The 27,639-nt window shown below is 43.3% G+C and overlaps 1 protein-coding gene across 1 annotated transcript in view; it reads left to right on the top strand.

The window, feature by feature from the left end:
* ATXN10 (ataxin 10) overlaps positions 1 to 27,639 on the top strand; it is a 159,224-nt gene that overhangs the window by 18,001 nt on the left and 113,584 nt on the right. The window contains exons 2-5 of the mRNA XM_034987309.1: positions 2,494 to 2,685; positions 7,417 to 7,499; positions 19,285 to 19,381; positions 22,048 to 22,206. Coding sequence (XP_034843200.1) covers positions 2,494 to 2,685; positions 7,417 to 7,499; positions 19,285 to 19,381; positions 22,048 to 22,206 — 531 coding nt within the window. The remainder of the gene's footprint in view (positions 1 to 2,493; positions 2,686 to 7,416; positions 7,500 to 19,284; positions 19,382 to 22,047; positions 22,207 to 27,639) is intronic.

The following is a 27,639-nucleotide window of genomic DNA, read 5'->3' as shown; positions in this document are numbered from 1 at the left end:
TATAATCTAATGTGGGTATTAGTCCAGTCTTCTGGGTGGAGTTCAGTGGGACATTGAGGTGGGAGCTGGTCTGCCTGGAGTAGCGGGGGAGTTTCTCCAGGGCTGGGAGTGTTCAAAAGGCCTCAATAAAGAGATGCAGGATTTTGCAGGCAGAGAGTTGGGTGGGGGTTGTGTGGAAGGTGCATTCTGGGGGAGGGTGTACGTTTAAGCAAAGAGGTTTGCAAGTGTCTGGTGTTTTCAGGAGTCTATGGGTGTGCAGCCTGGGGAGAGCAAATGACAGTGATCACCGTCCCGAATTGTTTTCTCTTCACACCGCAAACGTGAGTTGCCGTGTGCTGAATAAGGGCTACCATGATGATTCTCTGGCAGCTATTAATAGTTATTTTGACTTTAGGAAGATGATGATTGGCCTTAGCTCAGTTAAACATTTTTCTTTTGATTAAAAGTGTAACAAAGGAGAAAGGCCTGGTGCGTATGTGACAGATTATCATGCAACATTGGGAATTATTCATAGGATAGTTCGCGAACTTACTAATTGTTCCGTGCTTGGACTCTCAGTTCTCCAGTTTACCCAAGAACAGTGCTTTTTTTCGCATCTTGCTTTATCATCTACCACAGTTGGAGTCCAAAGCTTTTGATGTGTTCGATACCAGTACTGAGTACAACAGATGTTAAGGTTTTAAAGAGCGGCTTCTGGGAAGACCGTTCACGGTAGCAAGGTGGTGCCCACATGAGGGTAGCTTGCAGAGGCCCGGCGGGCAGAGGTCATGTCGGCTTCCTCATCACAAGTGAGATGATGCTCTCTCAGTAGGAGAAAGAGGCATTATTGCAGATTATTCAAGGGGTCGCACTCTCCTTTTATTTGACCATAACATTAAATAACAGATGCCATCAAAACTTTGTGCATTTGGGGGCCGATGATGAGATTCATTCTTTGTTGTAGAAATCCGGATCATGCTTGGTATCCATCGACATGTTTTAAACTCTTGGGTATTTTCTTAGCATGTTAACATCTGCGCCATATTTAGTACTCCTTAAAGATGCCTCGAGAGTGTGCGTGAATTTTCTTTATGGCAAATCGTCACTGAAAAGGGCTTATGTGTGTAATTGTTTCTTACAGTCGCTGAGACGGGGTAAGTACTGTACCCTTGGGCTTCCACAGTTTTATTTGGTCACTCAGTCACTGATGAAATAATGTGATATACGTCCTCTGTCCGTGAGCTGAAAACATGCCAGTTGTGGTACAAGGACTCGGGGTCCTGAAGCTCGAGGAGGGGCGCGTCACTGGGCCCCGCGCAGGGACAGATGCATGGAGGGGCCCCGCCAGCGCCTGAGCGGGCCCAGTGACTTCGGTGGCTCAGTGTCAGGGTTCTGTAGGAACTAGCAGCTCCCTGGTAACCTGGCGCAGTGTGAGGAAGAGGACGGGGGTGCTGGGATTCCACGACTGGGCCGCGACCACTCATATGGTCGGTGTGAATCTTCGAGAATCTCTCCACTTGTCCAGCGCAGCAGTTTTTTCTTCTGACCTAAAACAGATGGCTGTTTCTTCAGGAGATTCGTGGAATGAGGAAGTTGGCTTGCATTTCGGAGCCATGTTGCACAAAAAATTCTTATCTTCATAGCTCTGTAATGATAGTCGGTGCAGACCGTGCTTCTGGGATGAGAGGCATGTGGGAACTGAGATGCCCAGAGGGACAGGTCACAGGTTCATTTTTCTCCCCTGGGCATGCACTCTAGGTGGAAGGGTGCCCTCGCTCACTTGCTCACTGCTTGCTCGCCCTCTCCCCCTCATCACTATCTCTGTTTCTCTCCGTGTGTTTCTCCCTGTTTATCTCCCTCCTTCCTCCCTCTCCTCCCCTCCCTTCCCTCCTTCCCTTCTTCCTTCTCTCTCTCTCTCTCTCTCCTTCTCATCTGTGCAGCGGAACATATATAAAAGCTCCGTGCATGTGTTGCTGGATTCTCAGTATCTAGAGAATAGACGGCGGGTTGGCCTCCCAGACAGCTTCATGAATAGTGTTTCTCGTAATTGTACTTTAGTACCTGTTGGGCGGCAGCAGACACGGTCATATTCTCTTTCTAGAACAGAGATTTTACATAATCTGTTTTGATTAAGGACAGATCCATAAGCATAGACCCTCCCCTGAGACTGGCATTTGGGTTGTCATAGGGGGTGGGAATACCAACTCGGACTGCTTCTATTGGAAATGGGCCTCTGCCCGTTATTAGCCCAGTGATATGGGCAAGTTACTTAAATTCCCCTCGATTTCACTTGTCTTTAAATAATACATGAAAAGGTTGGTAAGAACGGTGCCTGGCTGAGCACTCCGGGTATGTAGCTCTTCGATTTTGTGTTGTAAGTTAAGGAGTGAGAACAGACAGGTCTACCCCACCTCCCCACAGAAATTAGGATAAGCAGTATTCTGAATAGGACATTGGGAAATTAGATTTTTTCCCTCTGGTTGGTAACAATTTTATCCTTTTTTTTTTTTCCAGAGAAACCGCACCCAGGACTATCTTCCAAAGAGTCCTGGACATCTTGAAGAAATCTTCCCATGCTGTTGAGCTGGCCTGCAGAGATCCATCCCAGGTGGAGCACCTGGCCTCCAGCCTGCAGCTAATAACGGAATGCTTCAGGTGTCTTCGAAATGCTTGTATCGAGTGTTCCGTGAACCAGAATTCCATCAGGTAGTGTTCTTTGAGGTGACATACATACCTTTGATTGTATTTCCTTGCGTATGTGTATGCTGGTCTGCCGTATAGGTTTATCGGTGAGAAATAGTTTTGGCATCACGGTATTATTACCCAGTGGTAACCACAAGGCTAAGATTACATCTCCAGGGGACCAGTGCTCTGCAGTCTTGCCACTGGACACTTGCAGGCGAGCATATAAATGATAGGACGTATAATAGAGTGTTTTTAACATTAAAGGTTATTTCGGTTTCTTCTCTTTCTAATATGTTTTGAGGTATTTGGTTATAGACATATAGCATGGTGATTTTAACTTAATTTTAATTACCTGATCCTAGATTCTGCCTTTCTAAAGGCATATACAGTTCTGGACCTCACTTTTCTTAGTTGTAAATGTTTTAATTAGTTTTAGTGTTTTAATTAGTTAGCCTTGTGTTTACTTTCAACAAGGAGTGTGTCTTGTAGGTTTCTAAGATGACCTATTTTAAAATTTTCTTTAGATCATGCAGAGTTGCAAGCTCTCCTTCTACCGATTTTATAAGGGGCATGTTTCTGAAAGGAGGTAAGAATATAAACGAGAGAATTATTAGGTGCCGTTTTTGTTCTTTTGCTTGTTACTCTCTCCTCCCAGAACTGAGCACCTTTCCTCTTTGATTTAATGGAATCTTCTTTTTATTACAAATTTTTACTTGAGATGAAGTCAGAAGCCACAAAGAGCACGCTCCCCTTTCTTTCCTGGACTTGAATGTAGACAGAGCCTCCAGGCCTCTCTGTCACTGCTGTGGTGGGTGAAGCTGGGCTGGTCCAGAAGCCACTCGAGGGACCCCCTTTGCTGCCTAGACGGTCTTATACCTGAGGCTTTGATGTGATGAATGAGATTTTTAAGATCAAAGGAGAGTGGGGATAAATGCCAGGGTTGTTTAATTTCAATACTAAGCAGACCTTGCTGTCCATTTGCAGGTAAATGCAGAGAAACATTAATAATGTTGCTAATAATAGTTAGCATTTTAGAACATAACTAGTTATGTGCTAGAAACGAAGCCAGGGGCGGAGGCTAGTTTGTTTTGTCCCTTTCCTGGCAGGGAATCCCCTCCGGTGTGATGGGGGAGGGAAAGGAGAGCCTTAGAACAGAAACTCTTGACTGCGGGCTGGCAAACGCATCCTTGTGCCTTGCCAGCCTCGCCGAGAAGGAAGCGAGCGTTCGGTGGGCCTGCCCTCCACACCAGGCTTTGTCCCCAGGGCTTAACAGCAGTGTCTTGTTTTATTTCTAGAACAAACCCAAGAAATAGCATGCTACTGTTTTTCCACTTTCACAAAAGAAGAAACTGTGACTCAGGCTAAGGAACTTGTGTGACAGTCCCCCATTCCGTGAATGGTAGAGCCAGGGAATGCTCTCTGTGACTCCCAAGCTCAGCTCAGAATCAGTTGTCATAACTGCCCTGAGACACCTGCTGACCCTGTTGTGGGTGACTGCTCCATCCTTTGAACGGCCACGGGACCCTGAACTGGGGCCTCGACCTTCCTGAGGACCGGTCTTCCCCTCTGGAAGTCAGGGCAAGCAGTATCTCCCACCCAGGGCTGTTGGGCATTTTAAATGAGATTACTTATGCAAATTGCTTCCTGTGCTGTGCCCACTGTCTGCTCAGTAACTGTGTTTCTGCCCCCCGGGAACGCTAGTGCAATAAAAGTGTATGATAATACAACTTTCTTAGCAATTAATCTTTATTTTCTTTTTCTGAGTGTACAAGTGATATGCAAACTATAAAAATTCAAACATTGCAAGAAAAATACTGTGGCAGATGAAATATCAGCTGTCTTCTGGCAGGGCCATCTTCTGGGGGGCAGGCACTGAGCCACTCTTCCTACCAGTCTTACAAGTAAAGAACAAAGGAGCAGCTCCTTTGTTGCTCCCTCTGACCGTCTGGCCTTGGGGAAGGCCGAGAGGGCCTACCTGTGTCCACACCACCCCTGACCCTCTTGTTCTTTTTTTTTTTTTTTTATTCTTACGTTAATCGACCCTCTTGTTCTTTAAGGAGTGAATGTCTTGGCTTAATTCTGATTCGTGTGGAGAAGCGAAGGTAGGGAGCTGTTTCTGTTGTGCTGTAACAGATCGCCGCAAACATAGTGGCTTGCTCAGACAACAAGTTTGTTATCTTACCGTTCTGAGTCAGAGGTCCAGAATCAGCCTCATTGACCTCAAGTGAGAGAACCAGTAGGGCTGGTAGTAGAGATTCTCTCTCTCTAGCAGAGAATCCATTCCCTGGGTTTTCTACCTTCTAGAGACTGCTTGTATCCCTTGTTCACGGCTCCCATCTTCAAAGCAACACCAGAGTGTCTTCAGTGACTCTGTGACTCCCACCATCATGCATCCCCCTGCTAAGGACTCTTAGGATTACATGATGCCCACCCAGATAATCTAGAATAATCTCCCCATTGCAAAACCATTAATTTAATCATATCTAAAGTCTCTTCTGATATTTTCTGACCAGTTTTGATTCTTCAGCAGCAGCTGGGTGTCCAGCAATTCAGTTCCATTCTGACACCACCTGCCTGGGGTCAGTGGCATCAGATCCCATAACTTAAAGGACTCGGTCCCATAAGACGGCCCCACTTCAGATGCGAACGGGTTGCCCGAGCTACATTTCTGCCTAGCTGATGCCATTGTTCTCCCCACCACAGTCCACCCCGTGGCCCCTAAAGATTCTGTGTGCGGAATGCATTCGTCCCTTCCCGAGGCCCCACATTTTTTACCCTGACGGCATCAACTCGAGTCCAGAATCTCATCTAAGTCTCATCAGCTGAAAGTCCCAAATCTCATTATCCAGTCATCTGAATTACTTACGGGTCAGACTCTGGATGTGTGCATCCTGGGGTAGAATTCCACTTTATCGGTGTACCTGTGAAACCGGACCAGTTACCTGCTCTCCAAATGCAGTTTGGGGGCAGGCCTAGGATAACCATTTTGGACATTATCCTTTGAAAGAGGAGAAAATAGAAGGAAAAGAGGAATCACTGATCTCGAGCAAAGCCATTTCAGCTAGGTTTCAAGGTCTGGGAATAATCGTCTGGAGCTTGAGGCTGTGCCCTTGGCCCTGCCCTCAGAGTCACCCTTCCTTTTTCCCAAAGGGAGGATGTGTTTGCACCTGAGTCGTTCCATCAGTCTACTTCCTGCCTATAGAATTTTGGGAGTCTGACACTTTTTTTTTTTTTAATTTCATCCTTTCTCTGTGCATTTTGTCCAAGTTGGCAGAGTTTCTCCTGGTAAAACATTTTCAACAATGGTGTGGCTCTCACATGTATGTCATGGGGATTCCCACGATTAGACAAGAGGGTCCTGCACAGAGCTTTTCTAGATAACCCCATCTCTATTCCTCGGTTCTGCCGAAGTGACAGAGGGGAATGAGTCCCACCGTCATCTGTTCAAAGAGCCCCCTCCCGCCCTGGGACTGAACACTCTGACCTTTTGATCGTTCCTAGGCATGAGCAAAAGGTTGTCCACCTAGCCCCTTGGCTTTCTCTGCAGAGCACTCCTTCTTGCCAGTGACTGTCCCGGTTTTAGCATCTTTTGCCATCTGGCTAGACTGAGAATTTCCCAAAGCAAGACCCGATTCTCTCTTCATCTCCTTTATCTCTCCCCTTGGCCTTTTATTAGATGCAACAGGAAGCAGTCAGGTCACACCTTCAGCATGGGGCTTGGAAATGTGCTCAGCTCAATATCCAAGTTCATCATTTTGCTGAGCTTCTGCCCCTGTGGGTAAAAGGTCCCCTTTCCCCAGTTTCCAGGGATAGGTTCCTCACTTCCTTCTGAGCCCTCACTGGCCTTGCCTTTGGCGTCCACGTGCCCACCAGCAGCCCGTGAAGGCGTCTGAGCGTTTCCGATGCTGCTCACTGTTCTTCCAGCCCCTGCCCACCGCCAGCTTCCCGAGCCGCTCCCACATATTTGGATGTTTATCTACAGCAGCATCGCTACTCCTGCTACCCCAAATCTGGATTACTTTCCTCCTGCTGCTGTGACGAATTACCAAATGCTCCGTGGCTTTAAACCAACACAGAGTTGTTATCTTTTGGTTCAGGAATTCAGAAGGCTAGAATGGGTCACTGGCTGAGTTCCCTGTGGAGGCTGTCGGGGAAAATCCATTTCCTGGCCTTTTCTAGAAGCTTCTAGAAGCCTCCTGCATTCCTGGGCTCACGGCCCCTTCCCCGACTCTGACACCCTCTTGTATTCCTCTTTTTTTTTTTTTTTTAAGATTTTATTTATTTATTTGAGAGCGAGAATGAGAGAGAGAGAAAGCATGAGAGGGGGAGGGTCAGAGGGAGAAGCAGACTCCCTGCCGAGCAGGGAGCCCAGTGCGGGACTCGATCCCGGGACTCCGGGATCATGACCTGAGCCGAAGGCAGTCGCTTAACCAACTGAGCCACCTAGGCGCCCCTTGTATTCCTCTTTTAAGGACCCTTGTGATCCCATTGGGCCCACTGGCTAATCCAGGGTGATCTTTCCATCTCAAGATCCTGAATCTACTCACAACCCTGAGGTCCGCTTTGCCTTGGGAGGTAACACATTCGCAGGTTTTGAGATAATGTTGCGGACAGCTCGAGGGGTCACGATTCTGTTTACCACAGATGCCGTGAGCCAGTAGTCGCAGCTCCGTTCCCCGGATCATCATTTGAAATGCAGGCTCAAGAAAATTAATGGGTCTGACTTTGTCTTTTTAAAAAAATCTTTTATAGGAACTTGGATACAATTGGCGTTGCTGTTGATCTGATTCTTCTTTTTCGTGAACTGCGGGTTGAACAGGAATCCCTGTTGACAGGTACTGTGATTCATGGGTTATTTGTACCTTTGAAAAGGATTTAAAAACCACAGCTTTGAGTTAAAGCAAATGTTTTGTATTTCGTGATACGGAGAAACTTATTTAGTGATGTTAGCGAATTAGCATAAGAGAAGGTTGCCACAACTTCCTTTCCTTGCTCTGTTGTGGGCTGAGTTACGCCCCTCAACTCTCCCCCAAATCCATATGGTGGAGCCCCAACTCCTACCACTTCAGAATGTGACTGGATATGGAGACTGGGCCATTAAAGAGATCAGTAAGGTAAAATGGAGTCCTACGGGTGGGCCCTAATCCATTATGGCTGGTGTCCTTGTAAGAAAAGGAGGTCAGGACACAGACAGACACAGAGGGACGACCAGGCAAGGACACGGCAAGAGGACCACCATCTGCAAGCCCAGGAGCAGGGCTCAGAAGGAACCAACCCTGCCCACACCTTGATCTTGGACTTCTACCCTCCAAGTCTGAGAAAATAAATTCCCGTTGTTTAAGCCGACCAGTCTGTAGTGCTTTGTTAGGGCAGCCCTTGGAAAATAATACAGCGTCTCTGTATTACTCGTGTGGATGTGGCATGCCTGTTCTCGGTGCTGGGTGTGATCCCAACAGTGAGGAGAGCAGACAGAAGAATCTTTGCCTCCGCGTGTTTACAATGCAGCGAGGGGAGTCCGCACTAAATATGTTACGTAAGTCAAGTATATGGTGTGACCGAGAGGGAAGGAAGCTCTGATTGTTCATAGCTGTTGATAAGGGATTAAGAGAAAAACCAGGCCTCTTAATTTGAAGACCAGGAAGCTTTTCTAGACTTTTTGGTGAATGTTTTTGGTTCCTAAACTATTAGCATCCATACTTGTCCTTTGGACAGGGGTTATCATCGTAATATCATAACAGTAAACAGCACTTTAACATACGACCTCTTTATCCAAGGACTTGAAACACTTATGGGCAAACCCAAGTCATTTAATAATGAAATCTTTTTATTTATTTGTTTGTTTATTTTTTAAGTAAGAAAATCTTAATGTAAATGTCCATCTTATAAGAAGATGTACTAGATTGTCGGTTGGAAGAATTCTTCTTAATAATAATCTAACAAATGCTTCCTCTAAAGGAGAAATCTGCAGCTGTTTGTAAAATCTGATCTGATTTACAGATTGATTTCCGTTAGCTCTCAGTGCCTTCACTGACTAAACAGTGAGGCCTGCTTCTCTCACGTTGATACACTTGCTGCTGTTGGCAGGCAGGTAGGGAACTCGAGGTGGCAGCCTCTTCACAGGTGGAGAAACAGAGGCACAGAGTACGGTGGCTACATTAGCTGTCAGAGGTGCTGCTTGCTTGGTTTAGTTCTCCTACTATTCTGTGATTCCTTTGTGTTCTCATGTAAAACTCCTTTGTTAAAATTTGTGCATCTTTCTACTTGATTTAGAGTTCTTCCTTTGGGAAATTGTAATTATCTCTTGAATTAATTATATCATCTTCGACTCTGCGCACAAAGTGTTTGCTCTATGTTTTTTTGGACAGTGGTAATTTCTCAGGTATTGTCAAGAAACTGATAGGGTGTAGGGTTTAGTGGGAAAGTGTTTTTAAGATGTTACATATTTAAAGATCTTCTTGTAGCTCCATTTTATGATACAGCAGAAGCCTCCATGCTCAAATTGGGGGATGAAAAATCAGCAGTAAAATCCAGATTTCCCTCTGTCACATGGAAAAGCAGCCTATTTTTGAAGTCTGTGTGTGGTATGGCAATTCAGAAAGAGTTCAGAACGTACTGCATTTTATAATTACTGGAAAATACTGATGTGGTGGATAGTGTGTTACTGGCAGTGCCGAAACGCCGTGGTGGGCAGAAGAGGGTTTCCCTGGTGATGATGTATTCCTAAATAAGACACCCGAGAGGAAGCACCGCACGGATGCTGTGATTAAAGAGCCATCAGAGCGAGCCAGCCCTTCCTTGGCGCGGTGAACCCCATCCCCACACACCCACTGAGCGCCGTGTCTCCTGAAATTACCCCCTCCCTCTGCTTCCCGTCCTTCTGTCAGCACGTTATGTGCCCTCCTGCCTTCCCTGGACCCCCTGGGCTGCTCTGCTCCATCCGGGATCAGCCACAAAAGACTTAGAATGTGGTGTTTATGTGATAAAACACTGTTTCACGGGATCGATGTTCTCTTCACTGAAGCAATCCGTGATCTAACAGAAAACCTAAAGGAGCCAATTTCTGACACTTTTTATGACCTGGTTTGTCACTGATGGAGAAATTGGTTGTGTGGCTGGTGGCCTGGCTTTTCACCAGCCAGAGGGCACATCTTCATACGCCTGTGTTGTGTTGTGTTGGTGTGTCAGAGTGTTTCACAGTTTTGGCAGCTGCAGTTGAATTTAATTAAGGAACGTATTTCTTACATGACATTCATGCAGTGTACAAGTAACTGCTTTAAAGTGAACAACCAAGTGGCCTTGAGAGTGTTCACAATGTTGTGCAACCACCACATCTAATTGCAAATACTTCCATGGTTCCGAGAGGAAAGCCTCTACCCACTGAGGGTTCTGTTTTCTGTCTTTATGGATTTACCAATTCTGGATTTCTCATGTAAGTGGCATCCGAGAATTATGGGACCTGTTCGCCTGGCTTCTTTCAGGAAGCAGAATGTGTTTCAGAGTGTACGTATATTGTAGCAGGTATCAATACTTCGTTTGTTTAGATGACTGAATAATACTCTGTTGTGTGCACATTTTGTGTATCCGTTCATTCATTGGCGGCCACTTGGGTTGTTTCCGCCATTTGGCTGTGGTGCCACCGTTTGGCCATTTAGAACAGCACTGCTCTGAACATGCCTGTATACGCATTTATTGGAGTCCCGGTTTTCTGTTCTTTTGGGTATATACCTAGCAGTAGAATTGCCAGGTCAATTTCCTATTTAAATTGTTAAGGAACTGCCAGACTTTTCTCAGCACCTGTGAACTGTTTTACATTTTTGCCAACAGCATACAGTATTCCAGTTTCTCCACATCCTCGCCGGTGTTTATTTTCCTTTTTGGGGGTTATAGTCATCCTGATGGTTGCGGAGTGGTGTCTCATTGTGGTTTTGATTTGTGTTTTCCTCATGATTAATGATACTGAACATATTCTTATGTGCTTGTTTTGGCCATTTGTAAATCTTCTTTGGGGAAATGTCTCGTCAAGTTCTCTGCCCAGTTTTTAATTGGGCTGTTTGCCTTTTTGTGGTTGAGTTGTTTTTTTTTTTTTTTTTAAAGAATTATTTATTTATTTTAGAATGAGTGTGTGCAAGCAGGGGGAGGGGCAAAGGAAGAGGGGAAGCAGACTCCCTGCTGAGCTGGACTCTGGGCTCCATCCCAGGATGCTGAGATCATGACCTGAGCTGGAAGCAGATGCTTCACTGACTGGGCCACCCAGGCGCCCCCGTTGTTGAGTTTTAAGAGTTATTTCTATAGGGGCGCCTGGGTGGCTCAGATGGTTAAGCGTCTGCCTAACCGCATCGGGCTCCCTGCTCAGCGGGAAGCCTGCTTCTCCCTCTGCATCTCTCTCTGTCTCTTATGAATAAATAAATAAAATCTTAAAAAAAAAAAAAGAGTTATTTCTATATTGTGCATACTAGCAATTAGGTGGAGTCTGTAGATCCACTTGGGGAGACTTGCCATCTTCATGATACAGAGTCTTCCAGTCCATGACATGGGCCATCTCTCCCCTGTTCTAGGTCTTTACTTTCCACTGTGTCAGCTTTACGTAGATGATGTGAATTTGTAGGCAGAGTTGGATGGATATTACTGAGGCAAGGAGGCAAATGGGAGTTAAATAGTGTTTTTTGCTTTTTTCTTGAAAAGGGCGGTCCACAGTGTTCCTGAATTTGTTTGGAATTCCACAGTGAAATTTGGATTCTACAGTGAAACTTAAAATTTTATAGTATGTTAGTTCAAGCCTAATACAAGCCTTCGAAAAGTATTCTGGTTCTTAATAAAGTGCCCCTACTGTGTTGTGGCTATTTCTCTGTGAGAACCTTATTCTTGGTGGATTTTTAGCAGCGTATCTGTGCTAGCGTTTTGTTACCAATCTTGAGGTAAACACTGTAATTACATTGTCAAAATAATATTTAGAGTATTATTTTCAGAGAATAATTGCAGTGGTGTGACAAATATATTATGCTCATCAAATTTTATGTAAACACAGGCATGAGTTATTTTAATTGAATTATTGGTGGTGTTTTTGGCCTTTATTTGTTTTTAATCTGTAAAAATAATGTTGAGACTTTTGAGGGGCTTTGTAACATTTGCAGTATTTACACAGATCACTTGATAAGCTGTTTGGTAAAAGTAAACTGTCATTAGTACTTGTTTGGAGTTTTCTTTTCTTGCTGCTGGGACATCTTTAAACCTTTTCCTTCCTGGAATTGTGTTCTGATTCAGAGTGCTAATTTTTAGTTGCCCAAATGATTGTTAGGTCAGTTGGCTTACAACTTACATTGTTGGCTTGTGTGTGTGTGTGTGTGTGTGTGTTAAATTAAATTCTACAAGGGTTTGTGTGTTAATATTCTAAACTATTCGGTAAAAATATAAATTGTCATTTTAAATTGTGACAAGATTAAAAATGGGGATATAAGTTTTCATTATAAACAATTTCTATGATTTCATTATAGAGTAATTTTTAAAAACTCAGAAAAGGGGAAAGAAAAACAGTCATCACGTATACGCAGGCTGCTTTGGACAAACACTTGGCTGTTTTAGTCCCTTGTCAGTATTTTGCCTGGGAATGAGTGTGTGCCTGCAGTTTTATATCTTCTTTTAGATTGTGAAGGTAATTCAGTTTTGAAGTTCTTGGTTCATCATTTTCTTGTCTTTGTATTTCTTAGTATTTCTTTGTATTCTTATCTCAGTGTTTCCATATTTGGCCACGATTCCAGAACTCTCTGAGCCTGCGATTGCCGAGTTACTGTGAGCAGGTGATGGGCACAGGCACATCGCGTATCTCTTCCTTCTTAATCTTTGCAGCTCCTCTGCCTCTGAGGTATCAGGAGCGCAGCCCGTTCTGTGCTCGGCCAGGGGTTCACGGGGCTCAGGCGATAGGCCTGGAAGGGAAGGCCCAGTCCCAGGAGAGTCTTGAGGATGGAGGGCCGGAGCTCTGGGGCTGCACCAGGAGGCCCACCCCTCTTCCAGCAAAGCAGAGGTCTAGCAAGTTTAAAGACTTCAGAAGTGCCTTGCTCTTAAAATTGTCTCGTGGTTGCTGCCCCATGGGGATCCTTTCATGGAGCAGAATCTTTCATTTCAACTCCTTCTCCTGTAACTTTTTACCTTCCTTGATTGGCCTGGATTCCTGGGGGGGGGGCGGGGAAGAGCCACCTCTGGTTTTTGCCAGCCCTGCTGCTTTTGCCCAAAGGCAAGTGAGGTGATCCCTAGAGCTTTGTGTCAAAGGGCTGGCATATTAATGCCTAGCTCCTAAGGTTGTCGTGGGGATTAGATGAGGTAACATGGTTAGAACACAGTGTCTAGGACCTAGTAAATTCTCAGCAAGTGTTAGGTACTTTTATTACTCCTGCCTCTTTGCCTCATGCTGTACTCATGTGGGTATTTGGTTCCCCAGAAGTGTCTTGGTCTCCTTCCACTCGGGATCTCATCACATGCCATTCCGCCTGCATGGGCTGCCCTGGCCCTGATGTGAACCACTTCAAAATCAGTGAGCAAACAGTAGGGTGTGGGTGTGGACACCTCAGCATGCATGCCAGGCATAGTTGGGGCATGGCCCTGGGAGGCTGAGGCTCAGTCAGGCAGTGGCCTTTTAGGTATGGGGTGTGTCCTGAGGAAGGGGCTGGGACAGGGGTGGGCCTGCAGGGATTCATGGTCGTGTCTGGTTACCACAAAGCACAGAAGTATTTTAAGTATTTCACCAATTAGCATCGCTCTACCCATGGGAACCATACGAATGTTAGCTGGCTTCTTTGAGCGCACCTGCCCTGGTTAAGAGCTGGTGTTGAAGGCATACAGCCCACTCCGGGTTTTGGCTGGGCCCCTCACTAGCTGTCGACCTTGGCTGATTTATTGAATCACTCTGTGCCTCCATTTCTTCATCTGTGAAATGTAGATAATGCGGTCTGCCTTATTGTGAAGATAAAATAAGAATCCACGTAAATCACACGTGCATATCACATTAGTGATTGCTTAATGCTAGATATTGTTCTGGTTCTTAGGCAGTCATTATTCAACTCAAGCTCTCACCCCCTGTCTCTGTTTTCATATTGGCGTTGCCAGGGCTGGGAGGCCACAAACACACCTGTCCTTTGCTTTCTGTTAGGGTCAGCTAATAAAGGATGCGGTGGGAGGCTGGCAGGCAGGAGGAGGGAGGGTGGGACTTGCCCCCCATTCGTGTCTCCCTTGGAAAGCCGCAGCTGCTGCCCCCTTCCAGCCTCCTTGTGCTCACCCCGGGAGTACCGTTACCAGCTGCCCGGGGCCCTTCCCGAGTCCCACTCTCGGAGGTGTCCTCCATGCTTCCGAGGCCCGCACAGTAGCTGGGCATCCCCTTAACCCTGAGGCCTGGGTTCCAGCCCTGCAGAGCCCCTGCCGGCTCCGGCTTCTCAGAACCTTACCTGCTTCCCTCCATGCCTTCAGTTCCAAGGGTGTAGCCATTTCCTGTAGCCGTAATCTCCGTGTTACCTCAGTGTTGCCTTTGTGGTTTAATTCTTTATACTCACTTTTTCTTCGTTGAAATAAGTAGTCTTGTCCGCCTGACTTGGTCCGGGCTGATTTAGCCCTCATCGTGTTCTAAGGTCCATGCTTGGTGCCCTCTTGCTCCCAGTGGGGCCCCTTCCCCTTCCTCCCTCTCTTCCCTGCTCCTCCCTCCTCCTCTTCCTTCTCTCCGTCCTCTCTGCCAGCGAGGGCACGTCCAGGAGATGGGAAGCACGCCATAACTTGAACAGGGAAAATTTAACGGAAAGAATCACTAACTCTAGCAAGGGCTTGAAATCACCGGGGATTGACTACTAAGAAGTACAGACAATGCCAGAGAATATAGGATTTGCAGATATGTTGGGCAGCCAGTACACCTAGGGCTGAGATGGGTGTCCAAGGGAGAGACTCCCCCTCCCCAGAGCTGAGATCCAGCTCTCCTTGGAGATGGCCTGGTCATGGCTCACTTCTCGCGTGGAGAAGTTGCTGAGAGGCGGTGGTGGTGGAACTTGCTGGAAATCCACCGTCTGGGGTACAGGGGATGTTGTTCACGGGGAGGTTGCTTTGAAGCATCCTCAGGAAGTTTTTGGCTGCTGGACACATCCAGTTGGTCACGCTCTGCAGGAGCTCATCCCCGGGGAAACTTCACTGCAGGGGACGGGTGCTCTTCTTCTGTTGGTCTATTTATCTATTCCTGCCCTAGTACCATACTGTTAACCTACAATTACTTACTGTTTTGTGAAGACAAATCCTCTTACCTAGTGATTTTCAACAGCGTCTTCGAGAAAAAAAGTTTAGTGTCTTCCAGTGTTTGGCCATCCTTTGTCTTACTGGCCTGGATTTTCAGTAGAAAGTTGACTGGAAATGGTGATAGCAGATATTTCTGTCTCCTTCCCTTTCAGAAGGAACTCTTTCTCCAGTTGGCTATTCATTATAATGTGTGCTGTAGATTTTTTGTTAGATACCCATTTTTAGGTTAAAGGAGCCCTCTTGTAGTCTTTGGTGGCTGGGAGTTTTGTTTTGTTTTGTTTGTTGTTTGGAACTGTGAGTGGGTGTTGAAGTTCATCACATACATTCCCTGCTGTACTGGAGGTGATCATACAGCTGTGCCCTTCGTAGGTTAACGTGATCAGGTACAGATTCTGACTCTAACATTAAAGCAGCTTTGCAGCGCAGGTGTAGCTCGGCTTCATCATGCTGCATGTGACTGGATTCAGTGTGAAATACATTTTTAGTATTTTTTACATTCTGTTCGCGTCCTTTTTCCTGCTGTGCTTGTTCTGACTCAGGTATCACAGTTATGCGAGCCTCACCAAGTCGGTTAGGGTCTACTCTCTCTTCTGTTCTTTGGAAGAGTTGTGTAAAATGGAATGATTTCTTCCTTGAATGTGATTGGGCAATAAAGCTGCCTGGGTCTAGGATCCTTTTTTTTTTTTTTTTTTGTGGGAAAATTTTTGACTGCTGGTTCGATGACCTTAATGGGTACGACTGCAGGTGCTCCCTGAATGTTTTACAGAGGCGGTTTTTGGGAGCTGTATTCTGGGGTTTTGTTCATTTAATTTAAATTTTTAAACAGTGTGGCCTAAAGGTATTTGCACTATTTTCTGACTTTCTTTTTTGATGTCTGCAAGATCCATGGCCATGTCCTCTTTGTCATTTCTGAAAATTTAATGTCTTTGTTTTTTGTGCCTTTTCTCCTTTTTGATCAGTTTTCCCAAAGGTCAGTCAGTACTGAGCTTTTTGAGGAGTCACATTTCGGATCTCAGTATTCTCTTTTTATGACTGCTTTCAATTTTATTAACTTCTTGCTCTTAATCTTTTTTTCTTCCTTCACTGTTTTGGGTTGTTTTATTATTCTTTTTGTAATTTCTTGAAGCAAATGCTTATAGCTCATTTATTTTCTTTATTCTTCTTTCCCAAAGTATGTGTTTTAAAGCTATGAATATTCCTCTGTGTACAGTGTTAGCTGCATCTAGAAGCTTTGGTTTCTGGTATCTTTGTTGACATTTGGTTTGAAATATTGTATTTCCATTGTGATTTCTTTTCTGTCCCCATAGGTTATTTAGGATCTGTCTTCTAATTTTAAACATGTGGGGATTTTCTAATCATTTTTGGGACTTATTTCCTCCAAGTAATTGTATATAAACATAATTGTAATGTAGTAAGTGAGCATTATCTGTATATCAGTTTTTAAAAATGTGTTGAGGGACTCCTGGGTGGCTCAGTCGGTTAAGCATCTGCCTTCAGCTCAGGTCATGATCCCAGCGTGCTGGGATCAAGTTCCGCATCGGGCTCCTTGCTCAGTGGGAAGCCTGCTTCTCCCTCTACCTACCACTCCCCCGCTTGTGCTCTCTCTCTCTGACAAATAAATGAAATCTTAAAAAATAAATAAATAAATAAAAACGTGTTGAGAGTTGTCTTTTGCTCCATTATATGGTGAAGTATTGTTTTATGATATGCCTTACGTCCTTGGAAAGACTGCATATTCTGCAGTTGAAAAAAATTTTTCCTTTTTTACTAATCAACTTCATGTATAACCCAGTGGGTATTCTGCTAAGCATGAGATTACCACATTGGGTTGATACAATCACAGAAATAAATCCAGAATTATGATATTTTATGACTGTGTGACTTCGGTCAGGTTCCTTATAACCTCTCTGGGTCTTGGTCTCCTGAGCTCTCTAATGAGGGTGAAAGTACCTGTCTCAATAGTAGGATTCTCAATAAGGATTTATACAGTAAGCACTCAGGGTGTCTATTTAGAGTCTCTGACAACAGGAACAAACACGAGTTTTCATGTAACATTTGGAAACTGGACTTTTTAAACCAGCATTTGTCAAGGCCATATTATGTGCTAGTGAAGAGGGGTGGCCGTCTGAGCCTTTTCTGTGTTCCCTGCTGAGCGCTCAGCAGTGTTAGTGGGTTCCCATGTCATCCTTACGACAGCTCTACAAAACAGGTACTGTCACGTTATGGTGAAGAACTTGGATCTCACAAAGGTCAGATAGCTCACTCAGGCTCACATTAAGGTAGGACTTGCATGTAGGTCTGTTTTTCTGGTCACCAAACCGTTCTATTGTGCTGTTACTCTCTTTCCTTTAAATAGACTATTTTTCAGAGCAGTTTTAGGTTCACAGCAAAAATGAGAAGGTGTGGAGACTTCTTGTGCTGCCCCCACCCCTGCACAGCTTCCCCCCGCCGTCGACATCTGGCACCGAAGGGACAGCTGACCCTGAACAATAGGTTTGAACTGCTCAGCTCCACGTATATGCAGATTTGTTAAAGAGCAGGACTGTAAATTTGTTTTCTCCTTCTTAGGATTTTCTTCTCTCTAGCTTGCTTTATTGTAAGAATACAGTATATAACATATGTAGTATACAAAATATGTGTTAACTACTTAGATTATCCGTAAATTTTCTGATCAACAGTAGATTATTTGTAGTTAAGTTTTGGGAGAGTCGGGAGTCACGTGGATTTTTGACTGTGTGGGGATCAGTACCCCTAACCACCTGTTACACATTTGTTACATTGTTATTACCCAAAGCCCATAGTTTACATTATAGTTCATTCTTGGTGTTTTACATTTTATGGGTTTGGACAAAACTATGTGCAGTGACATGTATTTACCATCATAGTGTCACACAGAGTAGTTTCACTGCTTTCAAGTCCTCTGTGCTCTGCCTGTTCACTGTCCCTGCCCTCACCCCAGGCAACCATGGATCTTTCTAACGTCTCCATAGTTTTGCATTCTCCAGAACGTCATAGTTGGAATCATACAGCATGTGGCCTTTTCATTGACTTCTTTCACTTGGTAATGTGCGTGTAAGTTTCTTCCATGTCTGTTCATAGTTTGATAACTCATTTCTTTTTAGTGCTGAATAATATTTCATTGTCTGCTGTGACCACAGTGTGTTTATTCACCTACGGAAGGACGTCTTAGTTGTAAACATTAACATGCAGGATTTTGTGTGGACATAAGTTTTCAGTTACTTTGGGTAAATACCAAGGATTGTGATTATTGGATTATACATTAAGAGTATGTTTAGTTTTGTAAGAAACCACTGGACTGAACTCTCCTCCACAGCGGCTGTGCCCTTCTGCGTCCCCACCAGCTGTGGATGAGCGTTCCTGTTGCTCCATATCCGTGCCAGCACTGGGTGTTGTCAGCATTCTGGGTTTTGTCCAATATTCTGCAGTTTTATTTGGTGAAATAGTCTAAATCTGTCAACTAGGTTGTTATTAAATGCTATTAAAATCTTTTAAATATACTAATTTTTTGTCTGCTTATTTATTAAGTTACCCAGAAAGATGTATAACTTACTGCCAAATTTAATTGTGGATTTTTCTCTTCCGTGCTTTGTCAGTTTTTCTTTTGTGTGTGTGTATGTGTGTGTGTATGAGGCCATATTATTAGGTGATTGTAATTTAAAATTGTTAATATCTTTCTGATTAATTAAGTCATTCTGAAATGGCCTTTTTTTTTTTTTTAAAGTTTATTTTTTTTAGTAATCTCCACACCCAACGTGGAGCTTGAACTCACAACCTTGAGATCAAGAGTCGCATGATCCACTGACTGAGCTGGCCAGGCACCCCTGAAATGACTTAATAATAATCTCCAATAATGCTTTTTGCCTTAATGTTTATTACATCTCATTTTAAGTGGTGTATGACTTCCTTTATAGGCTGGTATTTGCCTAATATATCTTTTTGCTATTCTTTAACTTTCAATATTTCTATAGTTTCATGCTTTAGATGTTTGTTTTCAATAGTAGTAAGTTAGATTTTATAAAATCCAGTCTAAGAGTAGCTCTTTTGATTGGAATACATAATCCAGGGATATTTAATGTAAATTAGAGGTATATTTATGTGTCCATTTACGGTCTTTTAAAGAAGTTAATTAATTTTGTCTCTAGTACATTGTTTTAGTAAGGCATTTTAATATTAATGTCGTGTCCGAAGTTTCATTGCAGTGAGAGACTTACATAAGTAAAGAAGCTAACAGAAACTTCCTGTTTAATAATGTCGAATGTTTTTTTTATTAAGATATGTTCATTCAGTATGTCAAAAAATTTTTAAATTATATCTTTTTTACTTTTTATAAATCCTCAGCTTTTCGCTGTGGCCTGCAGTTTCTAGGCAACATTGCCTCGCGGAATGAAGATTCCCAGTCTATTGTTTGGGTGCATGCTTTCCCAGAACTCTTTTTGTGAGTATATTGATAAAAGGGTTTCTGACTTCTAAAAAGACTGGTTATATCATTCCATTTACATCAAGTTCAAAAACAGGAAAAACTGACATTTGATGGTAGAATTCAGGATAATTCCAGGTGATTGTTGGTGGGTGGTGGTGGGTTCAGTACGAGCTGGGAGAGGTCATGAAGGAATCTCCTGGGGTTCTAGGAATGTTCTGTGTCTTGATCTGGCTGGTAGTTATGGAGGTGTATCCATATCTAATAATTTATTGGGCTGTACACTTAAGTTTTACGCCCTTTATTGTATGTCAGTTGTATTTTAAGAAAATAAAAGTTTTGATTAAGAAATACTAAGTTTACTATAATTGATAAGAAAACAAATTTTTTTTTTTTTTAAGATTTTATTTATTTATTTGACAGAGAGAGAGGGAATACAAGCAGGTGGAATGGGAGAGGGAGAAGCAGGCTTCCCGCGGAGCAGGGAGCCCGATGTGGGGCTCGATCCCAAGACCCTGGGATCATGACCTGAGCTGAAGGCAGACGCTTAACGACTGAGCCACCCAGGCGCCCCGATAAGAAAACAAATTTATAATAAAAAAGCCATAAACCGCTGAAGTATGGGCAGTGAACTAGTCATTTATTTATTTACTGAACACTTCTTTATTTTATTAGGGGGGAGGGGTTAGGAGAGAGGGAGAAAAAATGGGGTGGAGGGTAAGAGGGGAGGGAGAGAGAGAATCTCAAGCAGGCTTCATGCCCAGCTTGGAGCTCAACATGGAGCTTGACCTCATGACCCTGAGATCATGACCTCAGCTGAAATCAAGAGTCAGGTGCTTAACTGACTATGTCACCCAGGCGTCCCTGTTGAGCACTTCTCATATGCCTGGCACAAGGCTGTATGTTTTGGTAGATCTGGAGAGCTGTAAGATGTGGATAACCAATCTGTCCAGATTGGTTCATGGTGCTTTTCCTGGTGATTTACTATTTTGTTTTGATCAGCGTTGTTGGTTCGTAAGAAGTTGAGCATGGAGATAAAAGGTGAGCAGGTAGCAGAGGAAGGATAGGTAATAGGAGAGTCACTGTCTGAGAGTGGGAGGCCTGGCTTCTCATCCAGGCTCTGTTGCCAACGAGTGGGGTGTCTTTGGTTGTGGCAACAGTGTAAGCAGTAGAGTAGGAGTTGTCGTTCCTGTGCCCTGGGCTGGGCGTTCTCTGTGCGTTATCCCTGTCCTGGTCAGCAGCCCTGCAGGGCAGGTGGTGCTATCCCCTGTGGGACAGGCTGGGGAACTGAGGTTGCTGGTAAATGGCATAGCTGCTCTCTGGATCCAAAGGCTGCACCTGCTCAGATAGCAGCTGCTGAAAGTCTCTGCTGCCTTCCCTGGTGGTAGGGTGTTCTGGGCTGTGCATAAAGGGTGATGTTCAGATCAGATGAACTCGATATAAACAGATAACGGTTCACTGAGTCTACAACTGGCTCTCAAATTCCTGCAAATAATTAAGAGTTAGAGGCATAAAATCTTTATGATTAATGATAATTAAGCTTAGGTGGGAGGAAAGAATTGTGGAATTCAAGCTACAGGAATAGAAATTACTTATTCTTGAGAATTCATTCCTTTAAAACACTTTGAATACCTAATATCTGTGAGGTTCTGAGCTAGGTAAGTGGAATATGGGTAATTTAGATATGTTTATTACTTCCCCAAAGCCCATCTTCAGTGGGGGAAATAAAGGAATAGGTGAGCACACTGTAGCGTGAGAACGGACATAGTGAGGGTCAATCCAGACATCACAGAAACACAGAGGAGAGGCCCTTCAGCAGGGTGGTCAGAGAAGTCATGACAGTTTACATGGTGGTTTTACTGATGGTGTCAAATCCGATCCTCACTGAAGCCCCATGAGATAGGCCAAGGAGGTCGTTGTATTCCATTTTTATATCAGAAAACACACTTGCAAGAGGTTATTTGACTTCACTCTGCATGTATCTGTGAGACAAATATAACCAAATTTGAATTCCAGCTTTGGGAGGCACTGGCTTTGTGCCCTCAGGCAAGTAAAGTCAACACAGTCTTTTTCTGTAATATAAGGATAATATTTCCTCCAGAAGAGTATTATGACGTTTAACTGAAAAAACAAGTCCTGCCATAGTGCACGACCCATAATATTGTTGACAGTTGATAAATCAGTGACCTTCCTGAGATCACACAGCTGATGGGTGGTGAAGCAGGACTCCCACTGGGGCTCTTGCCTCCCCATTCTCTCTCTTTCTTGCCAGGATACCATCTTTCCTCTAAACATTCTGTCCCTCATAACTAGTGAAGGAATGCCTGTCGTTAATGATGTAGCATGTTTTGCCTTTGTTTTGTTTTTTTTTTCCTAACAGGAGTTAACATTTTAATGTTTTATAAATGTAATCATTTTATCTTTTTCTTTAATCAGATGGCATTTGCTTTTGAGTCTTAAGTCAGCTGCATCTTTAGTATTGGATGCTTTGTGTTGTGACTCATTTTATATTGCTATTTTTACAGTAAATAGTATACTTGTTTCAAAGTGTTGTACTTCATTAAATCCTTAAAAACATCAGTAGGCACTGAATTTGTTCATGGGATGATTCTTATATATGAATCATAATCATATTTTATCGTATTGCTGAATGGGGCTCACACTCTCCTTTCTTTATTTGGAAGGTCTTGCTTAAATCATCCAGACAAAAAAATTGTTGCCTACTCGTCAATGATTTTGTTCACATCCCTGAATTCTGAAAGAATGAAAGAACTGGAAGAAAACCTGAACATTGCTATCGACGTCATTGAAGCTCACCAGAAGCAGCCTGAATCAGAATGGCCGTAAGTATCTTGTTAGAAATTTGATTGCTTAAGAACATTCTAACAGATCACTTTCCTTGCAGAGTAAGAATTTGAATTCTAATAATTGAACGATACAAGAAAAGTTTCTCCACAGCACCTGGAGGCTTGGGAAAAGGAAAGTGAGGTGTTAGAATTTTTGTGTGGTGGCAAGGACTGGGACACAGCCTGAGAACACGCAGCCCTCTGGGGCATTCAGATCAGACTGCTGTGGTTGTACCAGGTAGTTCATTAAGGATTAGACCTTGATATGTGTCTCATGGGCTTCTGCTCAGTTGAGGTATTCACTGTCTTTCAGATTGTTATGTCTGTCTCCCACCTCCGTACATAATGCTTCATTTCTCTCTGCTTATTTTTAAGATTTTTCTTTGTCTTTTCAGAAGTTTAATTATGATGTCTTGGCGTGGATCTCTTTGGGTATATCCTCTCTGGGTTCTCTAGACTTCTTGAATCTGAAGGTTTATGTTGCCAAATTTGGGGAGTTTCCAGCCATTGTTTGTTTGAATACTTTTTCAGCCTCTCCTTCAGGGCCTCCGTGTCAGGCCATAGAAGGCCAAGGCTGAGGCTGACTGTAATCGGTAAAGACACAACAAGTCACTGTTAGATTTAGACAGTTTGTTACTTCAGTGGACGGGGAAAAGGAGAAGCCTTGATCCTCGTCCCACATGCTGACAAGGGGCTGGAAGACTGGGATGACCGTAGGGAGATGCCCCATTGCTTGAAGCGGTTTTACATTCTGAGGGGGTGGGCAGACAGCTCTGTATCTCATCAGAAGGACATCTCATCTGAGTGTCCCTGGCAGCCTCCCACGGGGCAGGAAGGAGACGCCTCAGAAACCTCGGGCCTCCCATTCTTGGATTCTGGGAGGATCACAGTCTGTTGTGCTTTTGTCCGCATGGCCTGTGTGCATGTGTGGGAGGCCACAGGGCCCTCAGAGCAGTGCCTGTACTCTGATGACACAGACCTTCGTCTTTTCTTGTTGCCCTACAGTTCCCTGAGGCTCCTCTGTTCAGGGTTTTGACTTTTTGTGTCTTTTAGTTTTGTTGTTTGCATTCTGTTTTCTCTTTTACGCCAGTACCTCACTATCTCGATGACTGTAGCTTTGTGTAAGTCTTAAATCAGAAACTAAGTCTTCCAACTTTGTCTTCTTTTTCAGGAGTTTTTTGGGCTCTTGTGGGTCCCTTGTGTTATATATTAATTTTAGGATCAGCTTTTCAGTTTGTTCAGAGGAGCAGCTAGAGTTTTGGAAGACAGTACGTGGATCCGTAGTTGAATTTGAGGAATATTGCCATTTTAACTAGATTAAGTTTTCCAGTCCATGTGTAGGGGTATCTTTCCATTTATTTAGGCCTTACTCACTTCTTTAATGAAGTTCTGTAGCATGTTCGTGTACAAGTCTTACATAGGTTTAGTTCAGTTAATTCTAAGTACTTTATTTTTGATGCTATTTAAGGGGAATTGTTTTCTTAATTTCATTCATGGATTGTAAATGGCAAGTCTATAGAAATATGGTTGATTTTTGTATGTTGATTTTATATCCTGCAACCTGAGCTGAACTCATTATTAGTTCTGATGGTTTTTTGCGATTTTTTTTTTTTTTTAAGGACTTTGTTTATACAGGATCATGTCTTCTGCAAATAGATAGTTTAACTTTTTTCTGTCCAATCAGGTCGCCTTTCTTTCTTTTTCTTATGCAGTTGCTCTGACTAGTACAATGCTGAGTAGACGTGAAGAGCAGACCTCTGCGTCTCACTCCTGATATCAGGTGGAAGGCTGTCAGTCTTTCACCACTGAGCGTGAAGTTTGGTTCTCCGTAGTGACCCTTCTTCAGGATGAGTAATTTTCCTGTACTTACTCGTAGTTTGTTGAATGTTTTTTATCATGAAAGCTGTTAGATTTTATCAAGTGCTTTGTCTGCATCTGTTGAGGTTTTTGCTCCTTATCCTATTACTATAGTATATTATGGTGATTAATTTTATTTTTTATTTTTTTATTTTTTTCTGAGATGGAGTGCGTGCATGGTGGGGGAGGGGCAGAGGGAGAGGGAGAGGGGGACAGAATCTCAAGCAGACTCCAAGCTCAGTATGGAACCCTGTGGGGGGCTTAATCTCACAACCTTGAGATCATGACCTGAGCTGAAATCAAGAGTCAGACGCTTAACCGACTGAGCCATCCACGTGCCCCTAATTTTGTTTTATTTTAAACCAGCTTGTCATCCTGGGGTAAATCCCACCTGCTTATGGTATATGATCTTTGCACGTTGTGGATTTGACTTGCTCATGTTTTGTTAGGGACTTATGTTTCTGTGTTGATAAGGCATATTGGGCTTTAGTTTTCTTTTTCTTGTGATGCCTTTGCCTGGTTTTGGTATCAGGTTAACACTCGTCTCACAGAATGAGTTGAGAGGTGTTCTCTTATGTTTCTGTTTTTTGTTATTTTGGGGAAAAGTTTGCAAAGGACTGGTGTTAATTTTTCTTTAAATATTTGGTAGAACTCACCAGTGAAGCCATCTGGTCTTGGGCTTTTTTATCATTGTGGGAAGTTTTTTGATGACTCATCCAATCTCTGCTTGTTATAGGACTGTTTAGGTAGTTTACTTCTTCTTGGGTCAGTTTCACTAGTTTGTGTCTTTCCTGGAATTTGTCCACTTGGCCCAGGCAGCCTGATATGTTGGCACATAGCTATTCGTAGTACTCCCTTAGATTCCTTTTTATTTACATGAGGTTGGTAGGAATGTTTCCTCTTTGTTCCTGATTTTAGTAATTTTAGTCTGTATTTTGGTTGCTGCAGCTTAAGATTTGTCAGAGTTTTGATCTCAGAGAACCAGCTTTTGGTTTCATTGATTTTTTTTTTTCTTTCCCTGTTCCTTTTCTATTCTCTATTTCATTTATTTCTGCTGTGATCCTTATTTATCCTTCCTTATCAATTTGTGTTTAGTTTGCTCTTTTTCTAGTTTCTTTAAGAAACTATAAGTTTTGGTTATTGATGAAAGGGTTTTTTTAATGTAGGTATTTACATCTATAAATTTCTTGGTAAGAGCTGTATCTCATATATTTTTATCTTAATCCATCTCAAGTTATATCTAATTTCTCTTATGACTTTTTCTTTGACCTGTTGGTAATTTAGGAGCTTGTTCAATTTCCCGTATTTGTGTATTTCCTGAATTTCCTTTTGCTATTGAGTTTTAGTTTTGTTCCATTGTGGTCAGAGAACACATTTTATAAAATTCTGTTTTTAATTTTTAAATATATTGAGGCATGTTTTATGGCCAAGCGCCTGGTCTGTCATGGAGACTGTTCCATGTGCGTTGAGAGTATTGCGGATTCAGGTTTTGGTGCTGTGTAGACGCCCGTTGGGCCTTCTGTTTCTTGTGGTCTTCCGTCCACCTGTTCCGCTCATTACTGGAAGTGGACCGTTTTCTGTTTCTCTAGTCGGATCTGTTGTGTTTTGCATTTCTTATTTTCAGGCTCTGTGGTCAGGTACACTTTGATGTTTGTAATTGTTACATCTTGAGGAATTGGCCCTTTCATCATTGTAAAAATCACCAAAGATGCAGTTGTTCTTCGTTTTGTTCCCCAGTTTTCCTGAGGATCTATTTTATGCATGTTTTCACGGAGCTGTCAGTGTGCTCGGGGCACAGGTCGTGTCCGCGCAGGGGGCCTTGAGGGGGTTGGGAGAGGGAGAAGCAGGCTTCTGGCTGAGCAGGAACCAGTAGTAACCCCACCTGCACTTCAGGGGCGAGGGATCAGCTTTCTCAGTTTGGGTCTCTTTCAGCATAAACTTGATTGTTCTGTTGAAATTATACCTAGTTTTTAAGTTGTTTATTTTTCCGAACATTTATTTGTATTTGAATTACCGTGTGCACGCAAACACAAGTTGGTGCATGAAAATAGTATGATATCGTGCTTGACTTAGATTACCTCCCTCCAGATGCTGATGTTTCATAAACACGATGGATGACTCATTAGCGCCTGCTTACTTAGAAAAATTTTCTGTAGCCGAATTCTGTTTCATTTAAGTATCTTATCTTAGATCACAGGCAATTTTCTGGCAGCAGTGGAGTAAAGGGCAAAAGATGAAATCCACTTCATAAGAGCTCAAGTTAGAGTTCTCAGAGGTCAGCAGTGGAGGTAGGCGGGAAAAACGATGGGAGTTAGTGGTAGTAGCTGATGTCTTCTGTCACGCAACAGTGATGCTTCGATTTGTGTGAGAGGGACTCTGCATTTGCTAAACAAAAATGGGATCCTGAAATACAGGCATACTTCAGAGATATTGCAAGGCTCAGTTCCAGACCACTGCAGTAAAGCAAACACTGGAGTAAAGAGAGGCAAATGAAATTTTTGGTTTCCCAGCGCACGTAAAAGCTACATTCACACTATAGTGTAATTTAGTAATTTAGCATTTTCTCTTACAAAAACAGTGTACGTACCTTAATTTAAAAATACTTTATTGCTGGGGCGCCTGGGTGGCTCAGTTGGTAACTGTCTGCCTTCGGCTCAGGTCATGATCCCAGGGTCCTGGGATCGAGCCCCACATCGGGCTTCCTGCTCAGCAGAGAACAGAGCCTGCTTCTCCCTCTCCCAACCCCCATCTTGTGTTCCCTCTCTCGCTGTGTCTCTCTCTGTCAAATAAATAAAATCTTTAAAAAAAATACTTTATTGCTACAAGATGCTAACCCATCAGCTGAGCTTTCAGTGAATGATAATCATTGATCACAGATCATCATAACAAATATAATAATAAAAAAGTTTGAAATATTGTGAGAATTACCAGAATGTGACCAGAGACACGAGGTGAACAATGTTGGAAAACTGGTGCCAACAGACTTGAAGACACAGGCTTGCCACAGACCTTCAATTTGTAAAGAATGCTTTCTCTGCGAAGCATAGTGCAGTGAGGCGCAGTAACATGAGTTAAACCAGCATCCAGAGGCTTCCAAAAAAATTGTTACTGTTTACAAACGTTAAATATGAACCCACCCCTGAAAATTAGAGAGCACACACTCTTGGCCCTCCCACCTGCCAACATTATGGGATAGCTGACAGAGAGTACAAAACTGGATGGTGTTTGAATTCATGGGTTTGGTGTCTTTTCTTGGAACGGGACAAATGTAAGGTTTCAATAACCGGGTTTTTTTGTTTAGGTACACCAGAGACACAGGAAAGTGTGGGTGCACTTGAGTTATTAGGATAATGTCCTTCTAAAAATGTTTGCTCCTTTTGTTTGTAGGTGTGAAAGATGTTTTCGTGCTCTTAGATAACCCGGGATGAATCCAAGGGTTGGGTTTGGGTGTTTGAATTCATCTCAATCCCACAGCCCCAGTAAAGGTGCCTGGGAGATCCTGGCTCCTGTGATATCTTTTTCAGAGATTATAACTCATTTGTTTTCTAGTAGAATTTTCTGCCTTACGTTACT

This window comes from Mirounga leonina, unplaced genomic scaffold (genome assembly GCF_011800145.1).
Source record: "Mirounga leonina isolate KUSES-001 unplaced genomic scaffold, KU_Mleo_1.0 Mir_418, whole genome shotgun sequence".
Taxonomy (NCBI): domain Eukaryota; kingdom Metazoa; phylum Chordata; class Mammalia; order Carnivora; family Phocidae; genus Mirounga; species Mirounga leonina.
The sequence above is the reverse complement of the archived record's forward strand: the minus strand, read 5'-3'. Positions and strand labels throughout refer to the sequence as shown.